Below are 27,821 nucleotides of genomic sequence, written 5' to 3'. Positions count from 1 at the left end.
TTGTACAAAACATAACAAGACTTCTGTACTGAGTTCTCCGAATAAAACTGATCTTGCAAAGCTGCCCTGGATAAGTGAGAACTCAGACTATCACATTATTAGAATTAGTTTTCAAAATCAAGGTTGCTTTAAAATAAAATATGATTCTGGGTTCATTGAGTTCATTGACCCACTTTCAAACAAATTCGTAAAGTGGGGCAAGGGGAAACCATGTTATAGTTATTGTCCACTATGGGACTACAATTCCCAGGAAGCAGAGCGCGCGACCCTGCAATTCGTCGGAGCCCTCCTTTGCTTTTATTAGGAGTTGTGGTATACTTATATTGCAAGTCATGGCAAGACAGACGCATGGAGATAGGAAAATATGCATCCAACATAATTAACGTCTGAAGATGGAATGTCTGGATGTTTTTAAGAACATTTCCCCTGTTTGGGTAGAAATGTTCGCTACCCATAGACAACAATGGAGAAATTGAGGATTTTAAGCGGCAATGATTGGACACAGCGTGTCCATCCAGAAACGTAATGTAGCGGCTGCAGAGAGAAGAATTCATGCTCTGATTCAGCTTATACCGCGTGAGAAGTGTTATTTGGCTTTACTTTTCGTTTTCAATCATATCAAAAAAATAAAGGCAATGCAGTATTACAAGACTGTAAGTCGGGAGTGGTTTTCTGTATTAATGTTCAAACATTTTAATGCCTTTGACACTTAAACAACAAATTTAAAATGGCACTACATTTCGTCGGCTTACAACGTTAACGTTGCAGGTTAGAAGTGTGCACCTGACAGATTTGGAATTTCAGCCTGCCTAATCTCCCTTTTAAAAGGGTTGCAGCAAAAGTCAGCTTCGATCAGCCTTTGCTCCGTTGATTCACAGGCAGCCGCGTTACATTGTAAAGGCTGCGGTTTTAGATTACTTTCCCGCGAGTAAGCCTCATTAAATTCAGTGGAGCTGACTTCTGACATATACTTCAAACTAGAAAAGGGGGGAAAAAACACATGAGTTAGGAAAAGAAATCTGAGCACACCGCTACTCAATTCTGTATTTCTTTACGGTTTTCAATGACCAATTCTTTCACTCCATTCCAGGAAGGGATGAAACCCGGATCTAGACAGTCTTTTTCTCTCTATTAGTAAATCTATGACCGCCGGACAGAGAGCGCGCGCGCGCGCGCGCGACCACATCCGCTCCCAGAATGCCGCGGGCGTGGGAGGTGAAAAAAGGGGCGTAGGAGGTTAGACAGCGCGTGCGCAGTGTGTCTCGGCGGGTAGAGGGGTTGCAGCGCTCTTTTGTTTGGCGGAGGCGGCTCGAACTGGGGAGGCCCGTTGTCCAACCGTCGCTCTCCCTCTCAGTCCCCCCCTCTTTTTTTCCTAAGCGAGACCGGCTTGTCCGGGCTGCTGTTCGCGCCCTCTCCACATTCCCCGCGTGTCCGCTTGTTTTCGTTTCCCCTCGTGCTTTTTGAGTGGGGCTGAACAAGGTACAGGGAAAGATGGGGCAAGTGGGGGGGGGGTCGCACAGGCATCTCGCGCGCGCGGGTTATGAGGGCTGAGCGGCCATATTGGGGGTGGGCTGAGGGGATGTTCTGGGCAAGAGGAATGTGTAAAAAATACGCGGGAAAGGATTGTTCGGAAGCGAACGGGAGAAATTAAACGAAAGGTTATGCATAATAGGGGGCTTCCTCTGGAGGGAGGGAGGAAAAAGAAGTGGGGGCATAACAGAGGTCTCCACAAATGTGTCTGCGAGAGAGGGGTAAACTACTTGGGGGGGTGTGATACTCAGTGAGAGGGTGAAATAGTCTGGCTCTGCCGTGGGGTGTGATACAGGCTTTATGTCAATAGCTGCAGATTGTTTGTGGTTGGCGCTTTCTAGAGAAAGTGCATTTGATTTCTGATGGGGGATCTGAAAGGCGTTTTACTTGGTGGAAAGGACTGTTACGAGGTGGTAATTTTAAACGGGTGTGCATCTAAATGTGCCATACAAAGCATTGAGAAGAGGCATCTAATACTGATCTCCAAAAATGTGTATATGTGTGAATGAGATCCAGAGTATGCATATCTAATGTGCAACGGAAGAAGTTGCAACTATGGGGATGGGAGTGCATGTCTAAAGATGGATGCAAAAAGTGAGGAGGGTTTTTTTTTTTTAAGTATACGGACATTGGAGGGAATTAGATATTTCCATGTGTTTACCAAGTGGGTTTTTTCCCTTAAGATGGGGGAAGAATAAGAGGTTATCGTACATGAATATATACTTCATGCTAGGTTGAGAGGAGGCCACTGCAACTTAACTATGAAAATGGCATGACTATTTGGACCTGCTTTTATCTCTGTCTGGTTAGTGCTTGTGGAGCTGGCTAGTCATTTGTTGAGGTGTCAGGAAGATTGACCAGAAGACTGGGATTGAGGCTGTGGTCTTATAGGGCAAGAAGTATTTCTGGGTAGGTTATTACTGCATCCTGAGAGTCAGTGTTTCTTGGGGCATTGCTAGTTGAAGGTGGTTTGCACCAAGCTTGCACTTAGAATCATAGAATAGTAGCGTTGGAAAGGGCCAGAGGGCCATTAGGTCGTATTCCCTGCTCAGTGCAGGACTCCCAAGTTAGGCCATCCCTCTCGGATGGTGTCCAGTTGCATCTCTGATGTCTCTAGTGTGGGAGAGCCCACGACCTCCTTAGGTAATTGGTTCCATTGTCATGCCACTCTCACAGACAAGAATTTTTTCCTGATATCTACCCACGAATTTGGGTTTCAGTAACTTGAGCCCATTATTTTGGGAAGATTGAGAAGAGATCCTGTCCTTCAGCCTTTCAAGTGTTTGAACAGTGCTACCATATCTCCCCCCAGTCTTCTCTTCTCAAGGCTTAAACATGCCCAGTTCTTTCAATCTCTCCTTACAGGGCTTTGTTGCCAGTTCCCAGATCATCCTTGTTGCCCTCCTCTCAACCCTTTCCAGCTTGTCTGCCTCTTTCTTAAACTGTGCTGCCTGGAGCTGGACACAGTACTCCAGATAAGGCCTAACCTGTGCTGAGTAAAGGAGAACTGCCCATGCACTTGCTGGATTGGGACCCAGTAATTGAGATGTGGTGGTGGTGGTTGGCGAGCATGCGCATCTATAGTGGGTTGTATAGATGAAATGGGGGGAGAGTAAATGCAATGTATACATGGATCATAGAGTAATGGGCTGATGAGTATAGGAAAGTTGACATTTTAGGGAAAAGAAGTGAAAGTCTCCATAATTGTCTTTAATGCAGAGGTATATGAGTAGAAGGCGCAAACACAGAACAGTGGTGGCAGTTGGGAATTATGGGATGATATCCCTAAATACATATGTGGGATTAGAGAGGAGGGGAACATAGCCATGCATTTTCACAGTGCATTATTTCCTGTATTAAAAGAAGTCTGTGATGGACTGCTTATTGTTAGACACTGTTATATGCATAGTAAGTAGCAGAGAATGACTCTTGTATAGACATGTTCTTGTATTTGGAGCTTAGCCAGACAGTTATTGGTTAGAAGTGAATCAATAGATAAGAAAAGGGATGGAAAAAAATTCTCCATAGATACAAGATAGGGGGAACTGGAGAAAGTAAAGCAGAGAAGATAAGGTCCATGTCCTATTGGAGTTGTATGTTCTGCCATTCAGTGCAAATTCATATTTCCAAGCATACTTAAAATACTAGAATACTGATATAATAACTGTACAAAACACAATATATCATAACCCTAGAATGTAGGAAAAAAGACAGCAGACATTTTTAGTGAATTAAAGTATCGCTTTCACTAGCCAGATGCTTAGGAATTCCACAAATACCTTGGCTATAGCCTGTAGATACCGTTCTGTAACTTGAATGTTTACATCTAATGTCTTGAAGGCTGTTGTAATGAAAAGCAACTTCATACTTGTTTTGAGGGTGGATAAAAATGGATTATTTTTCTATTTTTTCTTTAAAATAACCAGGTTTAAAATTATATTTGAGCTTAATGTGACTATAACGTCTAAAAACTGATCACCCTCTTATGAAAGATTATTTTCTTATGAAGGTCCAACTGAGCAAAATACCGTTGTCAATCGTTATCACGTACTTTACAGCTTGATACTGTGGACTAGGGACTAGCAAGCTATCATGGAGGTCAGGTATTTATTACTCAGTTTTACACCTTGTAACTACCTAATTTCTTTTAACTGGCTCAGAATCATTAATGTAATTATAAATATATTTGACTCTACAAATCCAGCAAAAAATACAGACATTACTTCAATTCCTTGTGTAGAAATTGGCCTACCCTGAAAATTGTGCAGGGCATTTATAGGATAAGCATTGTTTAATCATAACACAATTTTAGTATTGTATGTTAATAAGAATTTAATTCAGTGCACTATGACATCATGGGCATTACATTTTCTAGAATTAAACAAGCTATTGTATATGATTTTTCTATAGTATAAAATAAGTTAAATGTTGCATAAAATCTCTAGTCCTAAATCAGTATATTTTTATTGGCACAACAGCCAATTAGTATGCATCACTTATATTTTGTAAGGGTCTAAATGGAGAACTGTGGTTTCTAATACACTTAACCCAGTAATAAGTATTGACTACATAGCAGGGATGCATTTAGGAGCTCTATGGCTGCAGTGCTGTGAAGGTGTATTTAATGGAGAAATACTGGAAGGTATGGATGGGGTTAATGAAGCAGATAGATTGAGCTATTAGTGGATGATGGGGAAAAGGTATAGGAAAGAGAGGCCTATGGGAAAGAATGGGCCTCCTGTCACACTTTGATAGCAACGGAGTGTAGAAGATATTATTGCAAGTGGGGACAACACATAGCTGAGAAGACCTCTTAGGGTTGTATTAACACAGAAGTAGCAGTGGGTTTGGCCTAAGAGGTGCTCTGGAATCTCTGGAAAGTAGTCAGCACCACAGAGTCAAAGATGGCTAGTGATGAGAAGACTGAGGATAGAATTGCACAAAGGTCAGCTGAGCCCCTGCAAAATTGACTTCATTTCAATTTCTTTATTATTTTGATGTGAAAATCTAAGACTGGAATATTGTTCTATTTTAATTGAATAAAATGTGTTTGAAAGAAAATATTCTTTGGCCAACATATTTTCACACCTTGATAAAGTATTATATTTCATTTGCAAAATGCTTTTAGTAAGCAATGGCATGTTTATGTATCCCCAGATGCTAGCCATCTATTCCATTCAACTCTCCTTGCCTTTTCACTTTAAAGCACATACTGGCAATCAGTAGCCCACATGCAGTCCTCCATGCATTCTGCATGAGTACCAACATCTTTTCCCCACCACCACCATCAAATTGATCCAATTTTCCAGCCACTGATGGAAGAAAGGCACACACAAGGAGACATTCTGTGCATCTTCCTCATGTAAATCATGTTCCTTTTCGCCTCCCCACCATTCCAGCCTCCTCTACCAGCTGGCATAGAGAGGGGTCTACCCTTCTGTACCACAGCAAGTTAGGATTACAGTGACACAGTCCCTGTATCCAGCATTCCCAGTATGTGGTGTGTGTGTGTGTGTGTGTGCGCTAAATTTTCCGATACTGGCACCTTGGGGGGGGTGGAGTCCGTGTTACCAAGCTTTGCAAAACTGCATGTACTTTTGCTAAAAATTCAAGAGATAAATTATACTGCGGATGCAAATTGATTTCAAACCAGTGTTAACATGGGCTTTTCCTTAAGGAATTTTGGAAACAGTTCCTTAGATCCAGATGAGGTTAATTGCACAAGTTACACCTTTCTTGGTTTAAATTGCATCTGCAGTATGACTTGTAATCTGGATCCAAGTTCATTGCTGTGGGTGTGTTGAAAGCTCTCAGATCTACAGTTCCCAGCATTTGGGAGGCAAACCCAAACAGTTTAATTTAGGTGAACACATGCTCTTTAGATTTCTTCCCCCTTCCTCCCCATTCAGTTGCTGTTCATAGGTCTCCCTCCCTAGCCAGCCATCCTTCACTGCAAACGAGACCTGCTTCCCCTAAACCCTGACTGTGCTTGACGGCCCCTTTTGTCTGTTTTATCAGACCCCAACTGAGACAAGTGCATCCTCCTGCTGAGAGATGCTTTGCCTGCAGGAGGCCAGCACAGTTTTCGTTTTGCCAGTAGATTGTAACTTTTCATTTCCAGAAGCAGCAAGCTGTTTAATCTTCCATGCTTGCTGGGTGCCCTTGTGCTGCCTCCACCATTCATAGATGTTGCCTTTCCCAAACACTGCCGTGCTTGCTGTGAGGTAAAATACATAGGTCCTGTAGTTGTTCAAAGTGATGGAGGGAGATACAGAAGGAAACCTTTCCTACTTTCCATCAAGGCTGGCCTTAAAAACTTTAGAACTATGAGTTGAAACAACGTACTCCTGCAGAGTCTTTTCTGTGTAACTTAAGAAAACTTAGTTGCATAGTCACAGTGTGTGTATGCTGAGCAGCATTGCCTTATGTTGCTTTTGCATGCAAAATATTCACATTTGGTTTCAGAGAAACCTGACTCTGGCAGTCAGATAATGTTGATTAAGTGTGCACAGTTGTGACTGGTGTGGTCATTTCTTTTAGAGTCTATACTAGCATTAAGTTTTAGTATTTGCTATTTATGTTGCTTTCATTATATTTAGATGGGTACTATCCAGCAAGGCATGAGCTTAGCTCAAGCCCATGAATATCCACTGTTGTGACTGCAGTTGAGTATGATGAAGTATTTCTTCTATTTTTTTTCCCTTTGTATGCTATAAAACTGGTTTTCTCCATCTCTTAATAGCCTCCTTTAAGCCGCAAAACTGGCGAGCACAATGGGAAAAAAGCAAAACAAGAAGAAAGTGGAAGAGGTCCTTGAAGAAGAGGAAGAAGAATATGTGGTGGAGAAGGTCCTTGACAGACGGGTAGTGAAAGGCAAAGTGGAGTACCTGCTCAAGTGGAAAGGCTTCTCAGAGTAAGACTGACTTCCTTTAGTTTTGGCCATAGAAACTAGTCCATAAATATAGTAGCTTGTTTGCCCCCATAAACCTGTGTCAAATTACTTCTGGTACACCAGTGTTGAAAATCTAGCTCTCTTCCCTTGAACCAAACCTTGTCTGTCTTGTCAACCAGAAGTACTTATTAACCACAGCTCCGACTTACTTACCCCAAATAATGCACCTAGGCTGCTGGTAATCTCAGACTTAAAGCTAAACTCAGTTCCTCTCCCGTTTTTATTTGACCCCATAGCCTAAGTGTTAGCTCTTGGGTCTCTTTATCGGGAGGGGACATTAGAGACTCTAGGGGCAGTATTCAGTGTGTTCTTGCAGGATATAAAAGTTGTTCAGCAAGCATAGGTTCCTTTTCCCAAAAGGAAGAAGAGAGCTGCTTTTACAGAGGAAATAAGTGATACCACTAGTTTGGGTGCTTCAGTATATTTTCAGTGTAGCACTAGTAATATGGCCACTGTTGAGCAAAGAAATACCTTGTTTGTCCTAAGAAATGCTTTGGACTATACCTGCAGGTAAGTACACTGTCCTTATAAAGGCATAAGTAGCAGTTGCTACAGAAGGACTCTATATATGCTGTCTCACTTTTTCTTTTTTTCGCTCAGATATTATCCCAGATAATATCTTTCTTTCTCCAAGTATATTTAGCTCCATCACATGTGACCAAGACCTTTGAAAATAATATAGACAACTGGAAACTCTGGTAGTTTCCCTCTGCCACCATCACCCCCTTTTCTATCTATATCCTGTTGCATTTCATCAGCTTCAAGGCATGTTCTGAAGTTTTGTAACTTTGGTGAGACACAGGGACAGTCTACTTCTGCACTTTTAGAAATGTATCCTCAAATCCAAGCAGTTGTATTGGAGTTGCAGCAGAAATCAATGGAAGACTTAGTATGTTCCCATTTCTAGAAGATTTTTCTTTTGAGTGCCAATATTTCAAGGTCCCATAATTAGAAAAGGCTCCATTTTGCTTATAAGGATAATCCATGGGTTCTCTGGACCATGTGGGCACAAAAGAGTGTGCTGCCAGGCAACTAATTAACACTTCTGCTTTGTTTCCTGTTTACAAACCAGCCCACAAACACCCCAATTGTTTGCTGCAGCATCTGAACATGACACTCTCGGCTGAGGGAAAAGCAACCCTGAATTTTAACCCAGCAACAAACTCTGAGATAAAACTCTGGTTTGTTTCTCCCTGAACAGCATAGCCTGCCAAGTTCAGACTTCTCAGCGACCACCAAAAATGGGGTGTTCTGCTTTGGTTTGTAAACCAGAAACAAAAGTAGAAGCAGCAAGGGGTTGTAAGGCACCTCACCCACTCTTGTGTAGACACAACAAATACATAGATCGTTGTTACATGCAAACACAGTCAAAGCATCTTTTTATGACAACACATAAATTCTTATGTTCCTACTTGATGAACACATAAGAAAATTCAGTTATAACATCTGGTACTTTGCTAATTATCCTGCTAATAAGAGTTGTATTGTTGCAGTGAAGATAACACATGGGAGCCAGAGGAGAACCTTGACTGCCCTGACCTCATTGCGGAATTCCTGCAGTCCCAGAAAACTGCACATGAGAGTGACAAGTCAGAGGGAAGCAAGCGCAAAGCTGAATCAGATTCTGAGGACAGGGGAGAGGAAAGCAGGCCAAAGAAAAAGAGAGAGGAGGTAAGCAGATTCTCCTGATTTACGGCCTGCTGAGTGCTGCTAATGACTTGCATCTAAGGAATTAAAAAATGATAGAAATTTTTAAACTTACAGGGACAAGTTGTAGCTTGTGACAAAAAATTTGACTGCTTTATTTTGATGTTTACTGCATTTCTGTTCTGCCAGTAAGCAAAGCAGTCTGTGTGGGTCATAAAGCAAATGTTAAAAACAGAAAATACATAAATATGATCAGTATAAAATCTAAAACCTGTGGTTAGCCGAGCTGGATGCAGTTTGAGTGGTGTGTAGTCCAGTGGCTGAGTAGTGGCCTTCAAGGTTACAGCTGGCATGTTCAGCATCTGCCTTTGGTGCCTCTTGAGCTAGTTTCCTACTAGAACCCAATTACATATCCCAAAGAGGACGAGGTTTTACCAGGTTTGTGCATGCACCTCGCAGTGTGGATCTATACAGGGGATATAATAAGAAGCTGCAAGCAAAAGCTGGTGGTACTAGTCATACTCCCCTATGTGCAACTTTGGTGCCTAAAAAGATTGGGTGGGCTTTGTGACTGGGTTACCAAAGTGGGTTTCTCTTGCTTTCATGTGTATTACCCTTTGTAGAGCCTTGACGTACATTCTTTTGGATGTAGATGTTTTTCTTTTATGGGCTGCTTGTTTGTACACTTTGCCAGACTCCTTTTGGTCCTGCAGTAGTTTGATCTGGGTGGTAAAGAAAAAATAGCCAGACATTCCACAATATTTGGCATACATAAAAAGGTCTTTCTTCTCTTTGATAATTTTCCTTTTCTGATTTTCCTTTACTGATGTCATAGTTTGTTCATTCTTCTCTCAGCACCCCCATCCTTTTCCTACTCTTGGCATTTTCCTTTTCCACACCATTTCCCATGTTCTCTTCTCCTCTGTACTTTCTCCATGTAGTTTTGTTTTCATACCTTTTCCCCATCTTTTCTTTCCCCTTCCCATTTTTAGCCTTTCCTGTCCTATCCACCCATTTGTCCCATCGCCTCCCCTGCAAGCATAGCTTAATTGAGCCAAAGCATCTCACAGCATAGCTCTAGAAGACTTGTATATAATAAAAGGAAGGATAGCCTTTGTCTAGTTCACAGCCAATAAATTCCAGTTAAGCTAGAGCTCCGGCACCTGTTTCTCCCCTCTTGTGAGCATTCTCTCTCCCCCTCCTACCCCACAGGCTTACAATCCTGGTTTTTAAACATTTTTGCATTAAATAGAAATGGAGTTGCCGTCTAGCCAGGTGTCGTGCAGTCAGACCAACACTCAGCGGCTTCCATCACTGCTGAGTGTTGGTCATGTTGGCTGGGCCGATGGGGGTTCATATTCCAGAACATAGCAAGGCACCAGGTGAAGCAAGGTGCTGTCTGGTAAGATCACATTTGGCAGAGGAGATTCTGATAGGGGATTAATGTCCTGAGCTCTTTCCAGTGGTCTGAAAATGTAATGAGTAGGGGCTGGCAGCTTCCTAGGTTTTATTCCACTTTTGAAGGTAATGCACTTTCTTTCTTCAGGCTGAGAAGCCTCGAGGCTTTGCAAGAGGGTTTGAGCCAGAGAGGATTATTGGTGCCACAGATTCCAGCGGGGAGCTCATGTTCCTGATGAAATGGTAAGTTGAATTTTTGCAGTTTTTCCTTGTACATCCAGAAGTAAGAAATGTTAGACCGCTGCTGTACACATTTTGAGAATGCTGGTGCTTTAATGGTATAGGTGTCCATAATGAGATCACATAGCTTGAGCCCACAGGCAGTACCCTTATCTTCTAACATAAAAGCTGATAGAGGAGGAAACAAATTCACTTGACTGTGAGTTGCTTTTTGTTTGCCATCTAGTAGGTTTGACAACTTCCTTCATTTTGATCTAGCTGTCTTGAGCATTTTGACTATTTTACATAAAACTTGGAGAGAGAGTACTCAGTTGTGTGAACTTCTACATCTATGATCATAACTCAACAGAGAGAACTGTCCAGGCTGTGGGACTACTCCAACCTTCAGATGATTGAACACTGTCCAATGTAAATAATCCCATACAAATTAATCTACTTGCATGGGAAATTTTCCAAATCACATTTTCCAGTCAGCCCATATCACTGCTGCCTATTACCATAAACTTTCCATCCTTTTAAGGAAAGGGTATATGAATTTGACAATATGCCTGAATGTCTGGTTGTAAGCCCTGCTTGGTGTTATATACTTCAGAGGCCTCTCCTCACACATGTTCAGGATTTCTGGGTAGTAATTCTTTGATCATTGTGTGTTGAGCTACCTCAGGCTTCCCATCTTCTTGCAGCTTGATCTTTTTTGACTGCTTGCTTTGGGAGATACATGAACGCACCTGACAAGAGTTGTATATGTTGTGTGTAATTGCAGGGATCAAGTTAAGCCCATACCTGATGTGGTCAAACAATGGTAGTTGAACCCTGTATTAATTTCAGGAGTATAATTTTCAGTTTTGTAATTTTCACTTTAGTGAGGATTACCTTACTTCTCAGTTTTGCCCTGTGCTGAAAAGAGACTCTGTCATTGCCCATATTCCCCTGCACTGAGAAAGCAGAGGAAGATACTACTTCTGAAAAGGGCAGTGATCATTGTCTTGGAAAATAGCAGAGCTTCAGAGCTATCTATGGTGTCATGCAAGCCAAGCTACTGCTGGATGTTCAGCTGTACTTGAACTGATGAAACAAGTTGTACATTTAGGCTGCTTCTGTATCACCAGAATTGCTGTGCTGACAAGATGAAAATGAAAGTTAATAGAACTATTTAGAAAAGACTCTTGAAGAAGCTCCTGATGACATGATACCATTCTCAGCTGTCTATATTTGGTAAAAAGTTTGTAACATTAGAAATAGATCTTCGTACCTTCCCTCCAGAGTAAATCCAACTTTGCTTTTTCTACATGACTCTGCAGGAAAAACTCTGATGAAGCTGACCTGGTCCCTGCCAAGGAAGCTAATATCAAGTGCCCACAGGTGGTCATCTCATTCTACGAGGAAAGGCTGACATGGCACTCCTATCCCTCTGAGGACGATGACAAGAAGGATGACAAGAATTAACCTGCCCACCTTATGTCCCCATCCTCCTCTGGCCGACTTTTGTATTAAAACATAAGACTGTGGGTTTGAACATGAGAGGAAGCAAAGAGGCGCTTGGCTGAGGTGGCAGGGAAAGATGCCCTCTGTAGAAGCAGGACACTTTCTGTGCCCTCGACAGCTTGGTGTAGCAGCACTCTGCCCCTTCCTTCCTTCCTTCCTCATATATACATGGGGAAGCAGGAGAGAACAGGTGAGTGTTTCCCAGCTGTCCTTGCTTGGGGGTTGAAGACAAAATAACTCCATGCAGGATGAAGTCTGGGGATTGGACAAGCTGCCAAAAGGGACAGAAGGTGGAGGCTGCGTTTTCTTCGAAGACCATCTCTGTGATTTGCAGCTTCCCCCCTCAATAGTGTTAACTGCATTTTTACAGCTTAGCATGTGTGTAGTTTTTCTTTCTTCCTTTTTGCTATAATTGGTGTATTGTTGGGGTGGGAAGGGAGGGTGCATTCTGATTGATTTGGTATGGGGAGTGGTTCACAGTGTTCTGTATCCAGAATCACAGTTCTTACATATATGCCTCTTCCTGCAAGTGAAATCCACTATGCTTAGCAGAGAGGCTGCAGTGTATGCGTCCGTAAGTGTTAAGTTACAGTATGAGACTGTGACCATGAAAGCAGCCAGCTACTGGAATTGTCATGCTTTTAATACTAGAGAAGAGATAATGTCCACAGCTATTTTGATCTTATGCAGGTGACAACACCTGGTCCCAAAAGTACACGTTTTCTTACAACAGCATCCTTTTTATTCTGATCATCCAGCAAGCTCTGGAGTCCTGCTTAGTTTTTTTACTTTATTTACATGGACTTAAGATGTTTGGGGATGGGAAGGAAAGCAGGGATGAAATCTACCCATACAGCACAATGTAGATTTCAGAACATTCTATAGACACCTATCTTTTGTTCCGACTTCGGCAGTAGCAATTGCTTTCCTTGCCTTAGTCCTCTATTGCTTTCATTTTTAATCTAGTAGACTTCTTTGTTTTCACAAAGGACATAATTTTACCTCTGAATTTGTTCAAGCCCTAGCCAGCCACCAACTCCTCCTCCTTCATGGGGTGGTATGTACGTAGACATGTATTGTACAAACCTTTTTTAAAATAAAGCATGTGTTTTAGGTTTCTGTGAAAATGTTGTCTAAAACTTAAGTGTTTGGATTTTAACTTCATACTGAACTGTCTTTTTGTCTCAATAAAACTTTAGATTTATAGTCCTGATCTCCCTTTTTCCTCTTCCTGGTCAGCCTTTCTTGCAACTGTTTTACAATGTGAACTGCTGTAGCCATTATTAGAGAAATACTGAGTTAGTAGCCTTACACAATAGAGGAGCAGCACTTGCTTTGCTGTGTCAACTCTTAAGAAGCATGAACTATCTAACCAATATTCTAGCATTTTTGTTCTTTAACTACGTCAAATTGAAACCAGATAGGATGAGCAGCAATAAAAACAAAGTATGATGCCATCTGCTGTGAAACTGCTAAAAATGAGATTATCTTCAATATCTCTAAAGACTGCTTGGGAGTTTTAGAATCTTGATGCCACAACAAGGACCATGTTGCATATATATTGGTTTACCTCAATGGGTAGGCAAAATTATCTAGATCGTTTGGCTATTCTACACCCAAAATATGTCTTACTGTCCAACATGATGTATCCCTCACTGGCATGTAACAACTAGATTAAAGTCAGACAGCTATTTGCTGAAGATGGGTTTTCTGATTCCAAATGTTTTGGTCTCCACAGAGGAGGTAGTAACCGCTACCCATAAGGAAACAAATGAGGTAAGTTAGGATTTTATTATGATTGTATACCAGCATAGCTGAGACTTAAGTCTCAAGTCAAGTGAAAAATGGGGTGTAGTGCTCCCATATTGTGGTTAGGAGAGGGCACTTTGGCTGTAAATGTAGCTTGACAAAATGAGTTGAAGGCACATATACAAAAGAGCCACCTATGCGAGAGCAAAGCAGGAATCTCAGGTGCCTATGAAAAAACCTTTTATTATTGTTCAACACATTTTGAAAACTTCCTTTGGGGCTACCTGTCAGCTATATTTAAACCAACTATCCTTTTTTTGGCAGAGAAATCTGTCTTTTTACTCTTCTCTTTCATTGGTGCTTCCTGTAAATTTAGCTTGCAGTCCACACCCACTCCATGGCCAGGGATGCTTATAGGCCAAAATCTCTGCAAACCAAAAGGGAAGGTGTTTTGGCCTTCAACTCTGATCAGAACTAGCCAGCATAGTAAATAAGGAATGAGGAGTTGCAGACTAAAACATCTGAAGTGTTCAAAGTTGGCTGCCCCAACCACTGTTACTAATTTGCAGTAAAGAGTCAATTCCTGCTCTTCAAAGCCACAGACATAATTTCTAGAGAAGGAAGGGGCTCTTAAGCATCCTACCATCCATCCTCAAATTCCACACTGTTCTGTAATGGTACCCCCATTCCAGGTTAGTCAAAGTTCTGAACAAGAGAATTCGCCTGAACAAGAGAATTCCTGTAGGAGGTAGGACTACTATCCACATGAACTGTTCCAAATACAAAAATGATTACTTCCCTGCTGTTAATTGCCAAATTATTTAACTAGCTATTTCATAGGCACAAAATAGTTTATTCATATCTCATTTCCTTAAATGGCGGACCCTTAAAAATGAACAGCTACTTGTGATTAATTGAATATAAAGTAGCGTCTTTGCTCACAATTGCTTAAGATAATGAAGACTGAACATCTGTTTTAATGAAACTATATATAAGCTTCTCATGTGAGTGACAGTAATGATAGTTGTCTCCAGACAAACTTTCTGCCCCGCATTTTTTTGGATATTTTGGTGACCTTTTCATGAAAGCTATTGCAACAAGAAAAGGAATCATAAGAGGCAAAGATGAGTTCAGTGATGCAGCAGACATATGACTGCCTTCACCATATGAGTACTTTATACTCCATTTTTTAAAAAAAATCAATTGAAATGCAGAACTCCCAAAACATTCAGACAAATCTAAAATTGTTCTATTTGTGTATAGGAGACCCAGCATATTTACCCAAGATTCTAAAAGCTTCCATACAGGAAAGTGCTACCAAGACTTTGAATGAATTTGCACAATAGGGCAGCCCATCATGGGTAACTACCAATCCAAATCCAGAGTGCTTTCTCTAGGGTGAGCTGTTCTAGGAATTGTTTGACCCACAATGGCTGGCCATGTTATCAGGACTTAGGAGACTGATCCTGTTGCAGGAAAAGGTGAACAAGCTGCTTGGCAAGAGTGGCAAAAATCCCTTACCACTTTTATATTGATAGCTGTCAAGTGTATACAAGCTAGCCTATATGCAAGCCTTGCTTGGTCAATGCCTATATGGCACCTGCTGCACTTTGGAAGCAGACATTTACCAAGGCAAGGCTCCACATTTTGGTGAACCGCAAGTACATAATTCCAAAAGACCACTAAAAAGGAAAAAAATACAATTTTGATTGTACATTTTTATGCACACACATTTTTAAAACATGTTAACAAGTCAGTGACAGTTGCTCCAAAGCACTGCTTGGACATCAATGGAGCAGATGCCACAAAGAGGCAGAAGGCTCTAACCCTAACCCGCCCCCCACCCCTCTTGCAAACAACAGGGTCACAGTCTGCACAGAATTCTAAGATACTATAGCCTGAAGTGCCTGGTCTTGCCTAATCCTGGAAACTAAGCAAGGTCAGGCCTGGGTGATTTAAATATTGTGAACTACCCAGAGAGCTTGGGCTACAGGTGGTACAGAAGTGTAATAATAATGGTGGAAAAGAGGAGCAGCCATTGTAAGCCTAATGCACTATTCCGTGTCTTATGAGTTGTACTATACAGCTTATTTGCAGGGCAAGCTGCTCAACCAATATTTTAAGACTTCTAATGTCAGTAGAGACTATCGCACATCTACCATTCTCCAGACTTATTTACTCTTTACTAAGCAGTTGTTGTGAAGAGAAATCAGACAAGTAAATACTCTTACATTTTAGTTTCTGGCTACTAGGCAATTTCATTAAAAAAACACACACACAAAGCATGCTCAAATAGTGAATAAGCCATTTTATTTTTGTCCTGTGCTCACACACTCTCTCTCTTCTCTTCCCCCAACAGGTCACAGAAACCATTCAAAATAAAACCTCAAAGGAAAAAATAAATTAACACATGCACACATCAGGGCTCCATCCTAACCATCTGGCAATTCAGCCGCAGCTCCAACACATTTTGTGCTTCAAGTTTAATGCTGTCAAATCACAGGAGCAAGAGAGGTGAAAGACTCAACATTAGTTTACTTCCCACCCCACCCCACCCCACCCTGCAAGAAATGGCATTCAGAAAACAAGATCATACAGAATATCCGACTGCAAAAATTGCCCTCTACCACATAAAACAGTGCTACATACCCCTACAACCCTCTGGAGGATGCCCATTTCAGTGCTATACCCTCACATGCCATCACATACACAGGACTGACTGGCTGGGAAAAACCAAAGCCATTTAGCTCAACAGTTGCTGGTAAAGTCAGTAATACTCCCAGCTGTGCTATACTGCAAGTTAACAGCTTCGAGGATTGCCTCGGAGCTTGAGGCCAGCTGTGTTCAAGGCACTACCCTCACCCTTCACCCTTTTTTTTTTAAAGAGGGGGGGAAGGGGGAAGTTGGAATGACACCCAAGGACAGAAAGGACAGAAGGGAAACCAGCTGTGGAATCACAGTTAACACATCCAGTCTTTATGGCAAAAAGAACTTTCAGCAGCTTCGTTCATCTGGGGGAAGCACCTCCCTTCTTTCCAACATGCATACTAAGTTCATTCTAAAGGGGAGAGGCAAGTAACACAGGAGCACAGTGCCCTTAAAAAAAGAAAAGAAAAGCAAAGTGCCCATTAACAAAGGGGTTTGCTGTAGATGGCTATTCTCTGAATACAACATGCCCACTTAATGGGAGCAAACCCATTGTGCTGTAGACCTAGACCACGTGATGACCACATACTAGATTCCCACCTTGCAAACCCCAGTTAGGTGAAGGTGCACTTTTCACACCTGGCCCCACCTCTTTTCACCCAAAGCAGGATCCTCAAGCCCTTGGTGGGAAAAAACAGCATCGTAGCATGCAGTTTAACATGCACCTTGACATAATGCATCTTAATACTGGTTCCTCACTGTGGGCAGTGACATGCTTAGTGAGATGCACATCATGGTAATATTATTAATCTTTTGCAGTCTCCCCCTCCCAACATTTATGGCAGCCAAAATCTACCATCAAGGGTGTACTTGTCAATTCCTTGAATGGAAATCTCTCACTTCCCCTCAAGCTGAAAAGGGTTAAGAAAACATCCCTTCCCTTTTCACCAAAATAACACAATCTCATGTGTTCCACTTGTAGTTACACTTACACACACACGCGCACGCACGCACACAGATCTAGGAAGGGATGATGGCTAAGGTGTGGGATTCAGCTGTATTTTCTAATTGCACACAACTGATGTCAAAACTGGTTCTAAAAAAGCAAACCAGCTACCTGAAATATCCATGTTTTGGAAGTTCAAAGGAAAATAAAATACTCTCTTAAGCCTGCTCAGTCGCTTAACTTTTTTTCCTTTTTAAAAAAAATCCAGCTTTAAGAAATCAAATTTTCTACCCTCCACTGAGGCTCCCCCCACAACACACAGTATGCCAGCTAGTTCCCCCCTCCCACAACGTTCAACAATGGGTTCCAGGATGCTGGGGGCACAGGTCTTTCCCAACATGCTTTCCTATTCTGCCTCTCAAGACTTGTAGGCCCCCCGCCCAGCAGTCTGCTCCTATACACTGACTGGCAGCTATCATGGTTTGAGAAGATATATTGGATAAGAAGGCATGAAAGTTCCTTCAAATTCTTCCGGGCTCAGCCCTTCTCCAGGATGTAGTTTTAGCAAGTTTTATGCTCCCCTGCAGACATTCATCATCTTTCACTTTCTCCTGTCTTTCTGTTTCCTCTCTTGGCGCCTCCCCTGCTGCTCAGCCAAGGAGCGTGGTATTAGGATGACACTGCCATCACTGGCATGTTGTAGGGCATACTGATTTGGGGAGTAGGGCTGGCCATTCTCATCACGGAGGCGACCAAACACCTCCTGGTAGAGGCTCTGCACCTTTTGCTTCATCTGGCGGATGGACCTGAGGAATTCCACCTTCTCCCTGAGCAGCTTTGACTTGTCTCTCTGCAAATCCTCCACATCTCGTTCCAAATTGAGGATAGTATCTAGCTTTCTCTTACGACAGTTCTGGGCAGCCATCTTGTTTTTACCCCGCCTCCGGATGTCCCGGATTAGACTTAGCTGGGCTTCACTCAACTGGTACTTGGACAGGAGTTCATTGAATTCCTCCACAGGCAAGTTGATGATCTTCTCATTGGGAAAAGGAATCTTCATGGCTCGGGCACGGTGTTCATCTCGGCTCATCTGCTTATCTAGGAAGTCTGCTTGCTTATCCTTAGCACTTTTCTTCCCCATGCTGGCTGGCTGTGGCTCATCAGTGTCTAAGGTCCTGGGGGCCATGTTATAGGTGTGGTTGTGACCTACGTGCTCCAGGTAAGGCAGGTACTGCAGCTGAGACGGGTTCTGGTAGCTCATTCGACAGAATTTGCTGTACTCTGGCTGATACCCAACAGCCCCTTCTGCATCTTCAAAGTCTACATTTTCAGAGTCTGAATTGTAGCCTACAGCCCCCTCCTCAGAAAAGGAGGAAGAGGCTGAAGAGGATGAAGATGATGATGCTTCTGAGCTGCTGAGGGAAGCAGGGCTGTGGCTTGAGTCCAACGAGAGCCCTGAGTCTGAATCAAACTCTTCCTCCAGGCGGGAGGCCTGTACTGGGTTAAAGCCTTCTTCAATAGCCAAGTCCATCAAGCTAATCTCATCCAGCATGGCCTCATCCAGAAGACCCCCAAGAGGATCTGGGAGTTCAGGCCCAGATGTATCATTTACAGTGCTGTTTAGCTGGGGAGGAAAGAAGATCCCACTCAGATTGGTGGAGCCAAATGTGGTGTTGAAGCCAGTAGAGTTGTCAGGAACCAGCTGCAACAAAGCCGAGCTGCCAACCACTGAAGGGCTCTCAAGCTCAGAACTGAACAGGGAAGGGAAGTCCTGGCTGCAGCTGCCCAGCGATGCCTGATGCAGGCTGACATTTTGGTTAATAGGCGTGGATGGGGCAAGGCTGTAGTTGGCTGTCAGGATGTCTCCACCTGTGCTGTTGTACAGGGTCTCCCCAGCTGCTGTGCTGTTCACCTCCATACCCTGAAAAAGGAACAGGTACTCTTCAGACTCCAGGTATCATTATTATTATACCACATCATGAACAAACTTGCAGACAGAAGTCCCAGAATCAGCATCTGGAGAAGGAATACAGCAAATATAATACTTCATATTCTAAGTCAGGATAGGAAATGTGAAGCTTTCCAAATGTATAAACCTCTAACTCCCAGCAACCCTCATCAGAGGCTACACTAACTAAGACAGATGGGAGTTGCACACCAAAATGTCTGGAAGGTTGCATTTTGCCTCTGCTCTAAATACACCATTCTGGAAGATTTGAGTATATTAGCATATATGAAACACCCTTCCCTTCTACCTATAAGTGCAGAAAAGTCAGATATGGATCTCATTTTGCAAACAAATCAGGAATTCTACACCATGTTCTTAAATAACAAGGCACCATGCTCACCAGGTACTGCTCCTGCCCCCCCCCCCACCTCTATTCAGAAGGCAACACAGGCTATATTCCATATTAGTTCAAAACTTTGGTATCCTGATCAGCCCTCTACTCCCATTCATCCACCTGGTTCTCAGAAAGCAAAAAAATCTAAACAGAGGAGAAATGTCTCATTTCCTGGACTTACTGCTGAGAAGTCATTTTGGCAGGGCCAGAAAAAACCCTAGGCAAAATGCAGGTCTCTGGAGGAATGTCAACTGACTACCCAGCTGGCAGTCAGCAGTGAAAAACACATGCAGGGAAGGAAGGAACTGCAGGTGTACAAACAGAACTTACTAGCATATTGGGCTTGCTCATGTAACGTCACAGCCCACTGGCTGAATTTAGCTATGGATGCTGTTGTATTGTGTGACCCCAGATGACAGGGTTGAATGAGGGTTAAACAACCCTCAGATAACCCTAAAGCAAGCTTAAGCTAAGAGCTGTTCAACCCTCAAACAACCCTGCTGCCTGTGTGCGCATGGCATGGCAAGCCATGGCGAGTTGGGTACCTGTGGACACCCAGCATGATACAACAGCCCTTGCAGCTAAATTAAGCAACAACAGGGGCTGTTTTGTCAAGAGAACTAGTTCACTGATGGAAGGGTGGATTTCCGAAATACATTTCAGAGAAAAAAACTATGGCAGACACTAATAAAACCAATTCTTCTAGAGTTCTGAAAGGACAACCACTAGACATGTATCCAGCATTGCTGAGGATTGAAAAGGATTATCCTCCAGGTTACAGTGACCAATTGTGACTCTTGTTGAACTTCTATTTCAATCTCCCTGTAGCAAATGGCTCAGGTGAGATCAGTTCTGCTACTCTGCAGGTAGTCACACAGCACCACGTGTGCTTTGCTTTTGAGGAGTGGATTGAACTAGCTGGCTTTCAGGATCCTCCCACCTTTGCCGTTCCCCATTCCCCATTGCAGTGAATGATCAGAATGAAGTTACAAACTATTCTAATACCTCTTTTCTATTGTTACAAGGAAAGAAACTAGCTACTGCAGAGGGAAAGTCCTACACCAGGAAAAATCCCAGGAAGTTACAGTGACTTCCTATTTCACATTTTCCTGACATCTACCTGCCCTCTCCACAAATGCTTGGGGCTAATCCTTGGCCCAAATTAATTACAGGAATCACATATATAGCAAGATTCAATAACTTCTGTGGCTGAAAAGTCAGCTGAGACAATGACCATGGCCTGCACTGCTCGTTTGATGCCAATGCTGGTAGGACAAGGACTTATGGTAAACCCACCTGGGAGAAAAAAACAACATAGGAGGACCTGGAAAGGCCAACATATGAAGGCAACCAGCCCTCCTCTCACCTGTGTTTCCATGATAGACATAAGGTCCTGCCACTGCTGCTCCAGATCGAAGGGCAACTCTGTCTCTGTCAGAAGGGGAGACAGGAGCCCGTCTGGCACAACTGAGGAGCCGCTCTCAGTAGGCAGAGCTTCAGTTAGACTGGGGACATCTGCAGCTGGAAACTGAAAGCAATGTGGGTTTAACTCGTGGTGGGAATATGAATATGGCTGTCAAGTGCCAAACAGCAATAACATTATTGCACACACACATACCCACATGCATGTAAGAACATAAGCAGCAGCAAGCTGGGTCAGACCAAGGAGCGCCCCGCCCACAGGAAATCCAAAAGCAAGACATGAGAGCAACAGGATGCTCCTGCCCAAGTTCGTTTATTTTATTTTTTTATTTTTCGATTTATATCCTGCCTTTTTCCTACACAGGGCTCAAGGCAGCTTACATCTCCTCTTCCATCTTATCCACACAACAACAACCCTGTGAGGTAGGTTGGGCTGAGAGTCTGTAACTGGCCCAAAGTCACCCAGTTGGCTCCATGGCTGAGCAGGGACTAGAACCCAGATTGTCTGAGTCCCAGTCCCATGCTCTTAACCACGACACCACACTGGCTCACTGGCAACTGGTGTAACAGAGGTCTACTTTTAATCCTGGAGGTGGCATTTAGCCATCAGGACTGGCAGCCATTGACAGCCTTCTCCATGAATTTGTCCAACCATACAGATTGGTAGCTGACACTATATCCTGTGGACAAAATTCTATACTTGAGCTGTGTACTATGTGATGAAGTGCTTTCTTCTATCTGTCCTGGATCTCCCACCAACCAATTTCATGGGATGACCCTGATTCCTAGTATTAAGAGAGATGGGGAAAATGTCTCCCTCTCCACATAATACATAATTCTGTATACCTCTATCATGTCTTCCCTCACTCACCTTTATGCAAACTAGACACTCTCAGCTGTTTGAACCTTTCTTTATGGACTGGGATTGCCCCAACCCCTTGATCATGTTTGTTGCCTTTTTTCCCAACTCTACGATATCCTTATTTTAAGTCTGGTGACCAGAACTGTGCATAGTATTCTAAGTGCAGTTGCATCATAGATTTGTATAAGGGCAGTATAACATTGGCAGTTTTATTTTCAGTTACTTTCCTAATTATGCCTTACACAGTGCTTGCCTTTTCACAGCAGCTGCATAGTGGTCTGACATTTTCAGCAAGCTGTCCACTGCAACCCCAAGATCTCTAGATCGTTTTTAAAAATTGGTTTTACACTGGCCATTCTCCAGTCCTTGGGTACAGAGGCTGATCTTAGGAACATGTTGTATATTTTTGTTAAAAGGTCAGCAATTTCATATTTGAGATCTTTAAGAACTCCAGAATTAATAATATCTGGGCTTTTATTAACTTTCAGTTTTCCAATAAGATTGAAAAATTTATCGTTTGTCACTATAGCAGTGAAATTCATTCAGCTTCTCCACAATTTCCTTACATTTCCTTAGAACGTAACTCCACTGTCACCCGAACTGCTTCTCTAGCTATTTTCCTGCTTCTGATATAGTTAAAGAATTCTTTATTGTTTGCCTTGAGGAAGTTTTCCTAACTTTTCAGGCATCCTGAGTCTCAAACACAGCCTGTGGTCCCATTCTCCACTCCCAAGGTTTTCAGTGTGCACAGTATAAAAGCGTTAAAGCACAGTGCAGGCAGGGGAAGACAGCACCTCCACCACCCTTCTTTCCAGTTACTCTAACTGGCCATGTGCTTATAACAAGAGCAAGCTTCCTTCTTGCAGGAAGGATTCACTTTGCAAAGCTTGCAAAAGCCAGCACTGTAATTTAAACAGGACAGTAAGTTTCACTGGGGTTTACCTGATCAGCTTTCCAGGTCACTTTAGATATTTCCCTCATCTCAAAGCCTAACCCACCTCACAAGGTTATTGCAAGGACATAAGAGAAGATCATTCAATCTGTTTTTATGCTGAAAGCATGCATAGAAAAAACAAGCAGTGTAAATACTAAGCAGTTAATTGTCACATTTCCAAGGGCCAGTGCGCGTGCACATGCACGCGCGCGCACACACACACACACACACACCTCTGAATTCTCCCCAAAAGGAAATGTGGCCTCCAGCAGCCTAAGGCACTCCTCCAAGGACAAGGCTGTCTGGTCTTCAACCCCAGGCACCTGGAAGGGGAAAAGAATGTAACAATCACTTTAATGCACCATGGCCTGGCCATGAAGGTCATCTATATCTGTACTCTTCCTTTCAGACCACCTTTATTTCCAACTGGCAACATTAAATTCGTAATTTTTACTGTGCATGTTCCTCTCTCTTCTCAAAATCTGTTGTACAGTTGTGCTTTAAAAAATAGCATCAGCACTGGTGGGTGACCTAACTTAGTTGTGAATCATGATCCACCAACTAAAGGCCTATGATCTGGTTTAACCCATGAGTCTGTCAGTTCGGAACCACACAGATCCTACCAAGTGATATCCAAACACTAATCTCAACAACTAGTAGGACTGTGTAACACAGGATTTCCACTACCTCAGCCAGCTCCTTGTCCCTACTCCATGTTAATTATCCCAATTACCTCCCATCATGGCCTTGTACCACTCCTTCCTTATCCCAACAACAAGATTCCAAACTGTGGCAAAGATCTAAATGGTATGATCAAGATACATCTTTCAGAGCCATATTTACTCATATGTAAATTATCTATGTGCAGAACTGGATGCAGCCACAAGAAGGGAAGCAGAGCAGTGTTCACAGTGACTACCTCTAGAAAGATGCCCAAAGGGCAGTGTTAATTGTGGTGTCAACCTGTGCACAGCCTGTCCTATCATTCCAGAGGCTGACTTGGAGAGGCTGTGATGCAGGCAGCCTTAAGCAGCATGTACACTATTCCAGGGAAACATAAGTGGGAGTAGGCCAAGGCATTCAGCAGACTGGTTGAGGAGACCTGGTGCAATCAGCTACTGTAATTTCTATTCTCTCTGTTCACCTAAACCCAAATAATCAAAATTTTACTTTCTTCGATAGGGCAACACAGTCTACCCAGAAGGATCAGTGTGTGTCAATATAAAATTTAAAAAGTGTAACATACAGAGAGAAAACTCCATGATAAAACAGCTACAGTTACTGCTGAACTAAGGCACTCAGGCTGCTGCTTAATTCTCTGAGAATTAAACCATATGAGAGCCAGTTTAATTCTCACAGAAAGGAGGTGGGAGGAAGCCAGGACACTGAGAAAGGATCAGTGGATGGTGGTGTGAACCCTGAGAAGCAGCAATAATGTTTACGGCAGACAACAAGAGGTAATGGAGTGCAGACTGAGGCCTTCAACCAGACACCTCAATGTACCCAACACCTATGCATCCAAACTGAATGCAGACAGTTCTGCCTGCTTCCTGGAGTAGAACAACACTGAATACCAAGGTCTCAAGGAATAGTTTTCCAGCACTGCAGGCTGCCTTCACTTTTCCCCTTCAGAAGATAATATTTTGTTTCAAGGCCTACCCAAGCACAGAGCCAATCAGAGGCAGCTGAGGCTTTCCTTGCTCATCTGTTCAGCAGCTAAGGACCTCAATCCCAGAACACTGGGAAAAAGCTGTCCTATTCCACCAGGAGTCATTTTTTACCTGTGCAGGGAAGCTCTCGCCCGTCTCGCCATCCACTAGCAAGGCCCTGTCAGCAATGTTGCCCCCTCTGCTCCTCCAGCCATCCCCATGCTCCTCCCCATTACTCGGTTCTTTGTCCACTTCGTTCTCTTTTTGGCGGTGGCTGTAGTCAAAAATCTCACGCCCAGCTCCAAGGTCAATATCCTGTCTCCACAGGATGTCAATTAAATCAATGTCCTAAAAGAAAAAAAAAGGAAAATATGACTCTCTCTTCCACAGATGCCCCCTCTTCTGGAGAATGCCCTCCCCTGAAAAACTCTCAGCATTTGGGAGCACCTTCACCCAAAGCACTAGGATAGCTTAGCCTCTCAGTGACACACAGCCCACGCCACCATTTGACCCTGCTCACCTCCAAGTGTCGCCCTTCATTCTGAATGGGGTGCGGCCCCATCTCTCCGACTCCTTTTCTGGACCATCCCCGTTGTCGTGGTGCTCCAGACACCTTCCCCCCACCTACAGCCATTCTGCACTGGGAGATCGCCAAGAGCGGCTCTGCAAAGAGGCTGCTCCGGGGCACAGACTGGGAACTCCATGAACAGCAACAGAGCTGTCTCCTCCTCGCTGCCCATGCTACGCAGCAATGCTCTCTCGTCCAGCCAGGAGGGAGTCTGCAGCTTTAACCGCTCAGACGGCTGGCTGGCTGGCTGGCTGGCCAGGGGGGGGAGGGAGGGAGGGATGGAGGGGGGGAGGGCCAATTGCCATTCTGGATTGCTGCTCCATAGCGGGCTTGCATCAGCCTGTGGTGCCATTCTGTGGATTTGCATAAAGGGGTGGAGATTCTCTGCATTTTCAGCCACCTGATGCAACTCGAGAAAGCAACCAGGCTTGCCATGCGTGCTGTGCTTTGCCAGCTCCCTCTGCTCCAGACAGCAGAGCTGCCTACCAGCCAGTCCCTCCAACTGAAAGCAATCACCTGAAAAACGCTATCCTCTTCCAACCGCAAAGCAGCGATCAGCACCTCATGTGGACAGGATTCTAGGCATGCTTTCCCCTTCGGAATGCCACCTCCCTCTAAACAGCCTCCCCTCCACACAGCATCCTGCAAATTCTTCCTCTGCAGGGCAGGCTGCTCCCAAGACAAATCCACCCCCACATTATATTTATTCACACTCTACAAGAGCATGTCCCTTTCACCCAGGCCCAGCCCTGGAACTGCCAGCCACACAGATGCCTCCCCACCCTGTAGCAGCACAGGAACTTGTTCTTTCAGTATTATAAGAAATCCTGCAGTTAAGTGCCTTCAGTGGCCTGTACTTGGGGCCCCACCCTTCCATATCTCCATTTCCCACAGAAAACAGATACCCCACCCCAAATGACTATTTTACTTATGCATCAAATGGAGGGAACAAACAGGTCCAAATTTGGGGTGTTAGACGTATTTATTTTAAGTTGATGCCTTTTTCTTCCAGCAGGAACCCAAAAAAGTAAAGTGCCCCTTATTTCAGAGCACAACAGTTTATAAAACAAAACAGCGTTGTGTTTTATCTTACCTCCACTCCTTGTCAGTGCATTTGGGTCTTCCATCTAGCAACACTATTCAGATTTATTCTCCTGTGTCAACACCTTACCCTCAAAAACTGGTCAAATATTTCAGGACTGACTTACAGAACATATTTGTTGCTAACTGTTAGTTCCTCTTTCTTCTCAATCCTGTTCTATCCTGGACCCTCAACATTCTTACCCCAAAAGACCCAATTGTTCTCTGAGGCCCTCGGTCAGCCCAAAACATCCATCTGGATTACTTCTTCTCACTTTCTCTCCTCTCTGGTATTCACTAAAATTAACTGAGTGAATTAAATTATCTAATTTGATGAGCTTAAGCATCTCCCTATCCCATAAGAATAAGCTGATCCAAATGGGTAGTTTGCCCTTTCACATTGTCTGATAGCATGTCCCCCACCAGTAAATACTAATTTAAATTAAGGCTCCTGACCCAGGTGGATGCTGTGTCCGACAGAATATTACTGACTTCTTGAGCTTAGCACACCCTACCAGGGTATCATTAGCAAGGGACCAACCAACCTCACCCACCCCATGTATCATGGTGTAAGGGGCCAGAACACCCACATGGATTCAAAGGCATCTTCACTCTCCTTCCCCACCACCCCATCATCTCAACAGCTTGTCCCTTATAGTAATCACTCATATATTAGAACTCTGCCCATTCTCCTCCACCCTTCTTCCACAGAGATCACTAGTACAGGACTCCCTAGAATTCACACATTGTCTACCGATCGGTTCACCACAGAAAATAGGGACTCTGCCTACTCTACCGAGTTTTTCAAGATAGAAGCTTTCTTCTGGACTGATCAGAACATTCAGTTAACACACACCCCATTTCTCCTTTCTCTTACTGCCTGTCCTCTTACTTATCACACACCCTTGGCCTCTGCAGATTCTGTGGGTGCCTGGTGGGCAGAGATCTGGCGTGATCTAGTCTAGAGCAAGCAGGCATGAGGGGTGAGCAAAGGGTTAAAGGGAAGGAATACCTTTCTCATGTCCCCAGCTGCCGCTCCCAGAGCTGTCCACCCAGATCATGGTCTATGTAGAGCGCAGATTCCGGGCAGGCAGAGCTGGGTCACCCAGGCAGGGTGCCGGACAGACATCTCCAGTTTCATTTAAGCAGTTGCTCTTTTTTTGGCAGGCTTGCCAGCTGCCCCTGAGTTGTTTGGAAGCCCCCTCCTTGCCAGCATGTGACCCACAGGTGCTGTGCTATAGCCAGCCCCCCTCCCTCCTGCTCCTCTCCAGCATGAGATCCAATCCTCAGCTCTCCTCAGCTTGTTGCTTAGAGAGGAGTTCCGGCGAATCCCCACCCCCTGCTCAATGCCCAAGCTGCAGAGATGGAATCCCCACCCCATGTGCCATGCTGAGGCTGCAGTGAGACTGAGACAACCCCCCCACGCCCGTTACCTAGGCTGCAGCCGGAGCCAATCCCCTCCCCCAGGTCACCGCGGAGGATGCAGAGGGAGCCAGGCTCCGCCCTGGGCTGGTTACCTAGGCTGCAGAAAGAACCAATCACGAGCCTCGGGTCCCTGCTGAGGATGCAGGCGAAAGGGCTCCTCCTTCGCATCCTAGGTGACGAGTGCAAGCAGAAAGCCAATAGCTTCTCCTCTCTTCCACCCCACCCAGGTCGCCCTGTGAGCTGCAGCAATGTTTGGGCCTCTGTCTCCTTGAGAAGCTCCCACGCCAGGATGCCCCACCCAAGTCAGGCAGCAATGCTTGCAATGGTGCAGGGGGAGCAATAAAAAGAAGAAAATGATTGCCGACACGTTTTCTCATATTTTGAACATCACCTACCAAAATACATCCTTCAAACAATATAGTTATTCAGAATATCTGTTCTTTTTT

The 27,821-nt window shown here is 43.9% G+C and overlaps 2 protein-coding genes across 7 annotated transcripts in view; one reads left to right on the top strand and one right to left on the bottom strand.

Moving 5' to 3' along the window:
* Nucleotides 1-376: 376 nt before the first annotated feature.
* CBX1 (chromobox 1) lies at nt 377-12,958 on the top strand. Of its 5 annotated transcripts, none has more exons than XM_044444492.1 (6): nt 1,264-1,479; nt 4,040-4,128; nt 6,773-6,943; nt 8,476-8,653; nt 10,176-10,270; nt 11,569-12,958. In XM_044444492.1, exons 3-6 carry the CDS (start codon nt 6,804-6,806, stop codon nt 11,711-11,713), a joined length of 558 nt encoding a protein of 185 aa, XP_044300427.1. In that variant the 5' UTR covers nt 1,264-1,479; nt 4,040-4,128; nt 6,773-6,803; the 3' UTR covers nt 11,714-12,958. The 5 variants fall into 5 exon arrangements, with proteins under 5 accessions (XP_044300425.1, XP_044300428.1, XP_044300427.1 ...); XM_044444491.1 differs by having other exon boundaries at nt 4,040-4,133; XM_044444490.1 differs by lacking the exons at nt 1,264-1,479; nt 4,040-4,128 and adding an exon at nt 377-576.
* Nucleotides 12,959-15,794: 2,836 nt separating this feature from the next.
* The window catches only part of NFE2L1 (NFE2 like bZIP transcription factor 1), a 32,500-nt gene continuing 20,473 nt past the window's right edge, over nt 15,795-27,821 (bottom strand). For both annotated transcript variants that reach the window (XM_044444486.1, XM_044444487.1), the window contains 4 exons: nt 24,435-24,650; nt 22,887-22,976; nt 20,802-20,963; nt 15,795-19,014 (listed from right to left, as the gene is read on the bottom strand). In XM_044444486.1, coding sequence (XP_044300421.1) covers nt 17,695-19,014; nt 20,802-20,963; nt 22,887-22,976; nt 24,435-24,650 — 1,788 coding nt within the window. In that variant the 3' untranslated portion in view covers nt 15,795-17,694. The remainder of the gene's footprint in view (nt 19,015-20,801; nt 20,964-22,886; nt 22,977-24,434; nt 24,651-27,821) is intronic.

Source organism: Varanus komodoensis, unplaced genomic scaffold (assembly GCF_004798865.1).
Source record: "Varanus komodoensis strain SLA01 unplaced genomic scaffold, ASM479886v1 scaffold45, whole genome shotgun sequence".
Taxonomy (NCBI): domain Eukaryota; kingdom Metazoa; phylum Chordata; class Lepidosauria; order Squamata; family Varanidae; genus Varanus; species Varanus komodoensis.
The sequence above is the reverse complement of the archived record's forward strand: the minus strand, read 5'-3'. Positions and strand labels throughout refer to the sequence as shown.

What these genes read in the sequence shown, in the direction of transcription:
- CBX1 (XM_044444490.1), top strand. Translation starts at nt 6,804, where the DNA reads ATGGGAAAAAAGCAAAACAAGAAGAAAGTGGAAGAGGTCCTTGAAGAA. An exon ending in AAGTGGAAAGGCTTCTCAGA is followed by an intron (nt 6,944 to 8,475) that starts GTAAGACTGACT and finishes GTATTGTTGCAG; the next exon opens with TGAAGATAACACATGGGAGC. An exon ending in CAAAGAAAAAGAGAGAGGAG is followed by an intron (nt 8,654 to 10,175) that starts GTAAGCAGATTC and finishes TTCTTTCTTCAG; the next exon opens with GCTGAGAAGCCTCGAGGCTT.